The 5506-nt window shown below is 33.0% G+C and overlaps 1 protein-coding gene across 1 annotated transcript; it reads left to right on the plus strand.

The window, feature by feature from the left end:
• Positions 1–1746: 1746 nt before the first annotated feature.
• LOC108449946 (zinc finger CCCH domain-containing protein 22-like) lies at positions 1747–5218 on the plus strand. The gene is made up of 9 exons (XM_017747343.2): positions 1747–2729; positions 2798–2947; positions 3039–3218; positions 3301–3377; positions 3456–3734; positions 3824–3962; positions 4113–4268; positions 4368–4426; positions 4874–5218. The coding sequence occupies exons 1-8, from the start codon at positions 2107–2109 to the stop codon at positions 4390–4392; spliced, it is 1629 nt and encodes a 542-aa protein (XP_017602832.1). The 5' UTR covers positions 1747–2106; the 3' UTR covers positions 4393–4426; positions 4874–5218.
• The last annotated feature ends 288 nt before the right edge of the window (positions 5219–5506 follow it).

The following is a 5506-nucleotide window of genomic DNA, read 5'->3' on the forward strand; positions in this document are numbered from 1 at the left end:
TTGCATTATCCATTTATCCAAATATAAAAGGGTTGGTTAATAAAAAAGGCTTATAATAAGAATAATAATTAATAACAAAGCAAGTGAATAGATCTAACAAAATTTACTATTAAGGATAATGATAGTGGAATTAAAAATTATAAATATATATTTAAATAAAAACTTTACAAAGTGAGTCATGTGTTTTTTTTCAATTTTTTTGATATATTCAATTTATGGTGATTCTGTATTATCTTAAATTTATTTATGGAGTTTTTCAATTTCGTAGATAATGTATAAAATAATTATTTTTAATATCGATTGACGATTTTGTGTTTACGTATTTGTGAAACAGTTTATGTTTTCAATCAATGTTTGTTGAATTGAGTAATAAAGAGTTGAAAGTTTTTGAAAGTTTTAAATTTGAAATATTTGTAGTAAGTTTTTAGAATTAGACCGATGTTCAAACCGACTAAATGGTTTGTTCTTGATTCAATCGTTCGGTTCAATTTTAATTAAATAAATTATTTAAAAAGTCATGAAAGTTAAAAATTTTTAAAAATATATAAAAAAAATGCGAATGAATCAATCCCAAGCAATTTGCTCAAAAGTTGGTTCAACCCATTGTTTGAACTGTATACTGATCAGTTCTAAATTTTATCGATTTGACCAATAAGCCTGATTTGGTTCCAACAATCTAATCAATTCAACCTTTAAAGTCTTGAATTCAGATAACGTGAACGAAGAAAAAAAACACTAAAAAAATTTGAATTGATAATCAAATTGACCGATTGATCGATCTAATTTTAATTAAATAAATCATTTAAAATTTTACAAAAAATTTAAAAACATCATTGAAAAATATAAAAACTTGATCCAATTAATTTTTTAACCCAACTCAATCAATTTCTAGTGATTCTACCCAAAAGTCATTTCAATTTATTGTCTCAATTCTCGATCAATTAATTTGATCAGTCAACCTGATATAGTTCAAACAACCTTGTTTTGCGGTTTATTTGAAAACCCGAACTGAATTAATATTTTAATCAGAATCTAATATAATTATGAAAAAATTAAATTAAAAATTAAAAATAAAAGAAGAGACAATTTCCCTTTCAAGTTTATTGAAGCAGATCTGAATCTCCTCCCCACTTAGCCTAGTTTTGTCCATTTCTGTAAAAGACAAATCTCCCCTCCCTACCATAACACAATCAAAATTTTAATACCATAAAGTAAACAATTTTCTTTAAATAGAGGAAAAATTACACTAGTGTCACTCACTTATTGGTAATTTTCAATTTTAGTCTAATAATTATGAAAAGTTATAAAATGATCATTTGATTAAATTACCATCGTAAGGAGCAACTTTAGCTCTTAATATTTACACATCATATAATTTGATTCTTTTTCAAATTTACTTTTCTTTATCCCCTTTTGCCTAAAAATTTTTAAAAATTATAAGTTAAATTTTTCACCAAAAATTCAAGATAATAATATTCATATTTTCTTATTCTTTTAAAAATAACCCTCAATGTTTCAAAGAAAAAGGCAAGGTTTAAAGTTTAATATTATGCCAAGTGATTTTCCCGTTAGTAATTTAACTAAAAAAGACACAACCGAAAAGTTAAATGATTATTTTGTAGTTTTTCATAGTTGAGTAACTAAAAAGAAAATCTACTAATAGTTAAATGACTAGAAGTGTAATTTACCCTTAAAAATATTTAAACCCCAATATAAAAAAAACCATAAATTTACTCTCCCGAGGTTGCCTGCTCTGCTCTGCACTGTCTTTTTTTGTGTGTGTGGTTCTAATTTCTAAAGTTCCCCTTTTTCTTTTTTCCCATCATCAAAAGTATAAAATAAAAAAATAAAAAAGAAGAAGAAGAAGAAGAAGAAAAAGTGAGAAAATTTGCAGGAAAACGCCATTTTTGTTTATAATTTCATAATAATTTTACTGGAAAAAAATAATATTTAAAACCCAAATCCATCATTGCCCTTTTGAAAGCAAAGTCCACTTCTTTATTTCACTCTTTTCTCTCTCTTATCCTCTTCTTCTTCTTCATCGTCTCTCAAGACTGGTTTTCTTGAAAGCTTTTTTCAGCTTTTTTTTGTTGTTCAATTCCTGCCATGGATTCATATGAAGCAACGAGGATAGTGTTTTCTAAGATCCAAAATTTAGACCCTGAAAATGCTTCTAAAATCATAGGTTACCTTCTTCTTCAAGACCATGGTGACAAAGAGATGATACGTTTAGCTTTTGGACCTGAAGCTTTAATCCATTCTTTGATCTTTAAAGCTAAAACCCATCTAGGTCTCCCCATTTCTAACCCACCTTCGCCGTCTCCTCCTCCGCCGTTCTCTTACGCCGGTGTCGTTAATGGGTGTGCCAAATCTTTGCATGGTGTTGCCGCCAACGACAATGGTGGATTCGTGGATGATTTTCAGTTTCAAGAACATGTTTCGGATTATTTGACCGGCGGTAGTGGGGGATACGCCGATTCGACTTTACATCGACGGAGTTTCTCGGTTCCGGGACTGTGTTTAACCGGTGAAGATCTGAAACCTTGTTTGTATTTTGCTCGAGGGTTTTGTAAGAACGGTAGTAAGTGTAAGTTTATCCATGGAGATCACTGTGCTGAGAACGAGTTGGAACACTGCCAAGAGCTGCTCAGATCGAAATCTTTCCAACAAGCGGCGGCGACGGTGACGGCATCACAGTTCATGGCCGGTGGTGCTTCTTTGCCGTACAGGTGAAGCTTAGCTTAATCTCCTTTTTTTTTTCGTTAATTTAAGTGTAAATAACATTTTTCCATTGCAGATCACCATTGATGATAACAGATGAGCTTCATAAATACGGTCGGTGCCGGGCCGAAGCAGCCGTGGGAGCTAATTCAAACTCTAGGCAAATTTATTTAACATTTCCAGCTGACAGTACTTTTAAAGAAGAAGATGTTTCGAATTATTTCAGGTAACTGTATCCGCCATTGTTGGTTCTTGTTCGAGCTTCCATTGTAGAGTTTTTAAGTTTTTTTTCTCATGCCATTTTGTGTTTTATATAGCATTTATGGACCTGTACAAGATGTTAGAATACCTTATCAACAAAAAAGGATGTTCGGTTTCGTTACGTTCGTGTATCCCGAAACAGTGAAGCTCATTTTATCGAAAGGAAACCCGCATTTCGTTTGTGATTCTCGGGTTCTCGTTAAACCGTACAAGGAGAAAGGCAAAGTTCATGAGAAGTATGATTTTTCGGTTTTTCGTTATCTATATGTTGCATATATTGTCTGCATTGTATCGATGTAATTCATGTTATTTGATTAGGAAGCAACAACAATTGGAGAGAGGAGAGTATTCCGCCACTCCGGTTGATTCCCGGGAACCATTTGATCTTCAACTCGGTGCGTATAGAAACAAAGAACTAGGTTTCGGTTTATGTACTACTTGATCGTGAGCTTTTTCAATTTGAACTTGTTTAGGTACGAGAATGTTTTATAATGCTCAAGAGATGATGTTACGAAGGAAACTCGAGGAGCAGGCCGATTTACAACAGGCCATCGAACTACAAGGAAGAAGGTTAATGAATTTGCAGCTTTTGGACCTCAAAAACCAACACCATTCTTCGTTTCATCACAGTTTGTCCACTGGTTCTCCCATTCCTTCGCCTTTGTCCACTGGTTCTCCCATTCCTTCGCCGACTGTTTCCCGTATTCCCACCAATCAGGCTCGTATTTTCCCAGTTGAAGCAACCCTAGAAGGTTTATAACACTTAACACTGCCGAGAACAGTTCAAATTAACTTTCGTGTTCCATTATTCATTTCAGTTTTGCTTTTTCTTTTCCTGCAGATAATGGTGGTTTGAAATCACCAGCTGCCGATAAGCTGCTCGAGGAAGGTAAGCCAGTTTGTAACCATAAAAGCGACAACGGCATTACCGTTACCAAGGAGGATAAGGCCAATACCGAACAAAACGACTTCCCCGAAAGGTATAAAGATTGTCATTAAATTTAACATTAAAAAACATATATCCCCATAACACGAAGCGTGTTCGGTTCTACGTAATGCTTCCACTTTGTGGCGATCATTTGAATCGTTTCTTATCCGTATTTATTATTTGTTGGCCTTTTCTGTTGCAGCTTGGAGCATATTCTCCCCGATAACCTTTTCGCATCACCTAAGAAGTCAACTGGCGAGTGCTTCACCGTCTTTACCGACGAGAAAAACCGTTCACCGGCCAACACCTCCGGCCTCAACGTGGCTTCTCTCAAATCATGTTTCCTACAGCTCCCCAGGTAAAACATTCCGTACATAAGAAGACGACAATAACCCCGTTCCTTCGAATACGAAAAACCAAAGCTAACTAAGAACATTCCATTTGGCTGCCATTACAGGTTTTCATCAGGACAAGGAGCTTAAAGGAACTGAAACTCTCTTCTAACAAGTAGACATGGTAAGACACATATATTAACATTGTTGGAAAACTTTGCCCAAATTTAATGAATTTTAGTAAAAGTACGATGGAGGCCCTTGTACTAAGGACCAAATTGAATTTTGCCCTCTATACTTAAAAAATAAGCAAATTAGTCCCTGAATGTTAGATCAAAGAGTAAATCGGTTCTTTTATTAAAAATTTCATTTATTTTACTGTTAAAAACTGATCTTTGTACGTTAGTGATACTATTTGATTACTCTTGTCATTCATATCAGTTTTTAATAATAGAAATGGACGAAATCTTTATAAAAAAAGATCAGTTTGCTTCTTAGGATTAAATTGTCCATATATTTTGAGTAGTAAGGGACAAAAAAATGCAAACAATACTTAGTACAAGGACCTCCATGGTATTTTTACCAATGATTTTCATAATGTTGAAACTGTTTTTTTCCTGAACATTTGCAGAAAACATTGAGAAGATCATACAAAAGGAATAGAAAAAAAAAGTCCTCTAGCTAGCTGTATAGCCAAAAAACCATACCCAAAAACTGCAGCAATATCATCATCATGTGATCATTATGATCATCATCATGATGAATACATACTACTTACAATGAATTAAAGATACATATAAATGTATAGGTAAAGGACAGTAGGTTCTTTTTCTCTGTGTATGCTGGACCATACAGTAAAATTAGACCCAGTAATAACTCTCTTTTTTTTATTACCTGATACTGTAATATTATTTCAGTTTACCCTTTGCTCGAAATTGTAAACAATCCTAATTTCGTGGTTTTTAGTAGTATAGAATATGAATAACTATCATATATGAAAGTTCCAAAAGGGAGAAATTATGAAAAAAAAGCTGCAACTTTGGCAACTTTCTTTTTCGTTATTATTATTATTTAATTTATTGTTCATGGATATTATTGCAAAACAAGGAAATGTTTTATTTTTTTGGTATTGTTAGTGCCATTTTACCGTTCGGGTTTGTGGTTGCTCCTGTATTTTTTAAGGTTCGAAAACGGGTTTTTCTTTGAGAATGCGATATGTTTTATCATTATATTCAATATTTGTTAGCTAGCGTGCAAATAAAAA

Source organism: Gossypium arboreum, chromosome 13 (assembly GCF_025698485.1).
Source record: "Gossypium arboreum isolate Shixiya-1 chromosome 13, ASM2569848v2, whole genome shotgun sequence".
Classification (NCBI taxonomy): Eukaryota; Viridiplantae; Streptophyta; class Magnoliopsida; order Malvales; family Malvaceae; genus Gossypium; species Gossypium arboreum.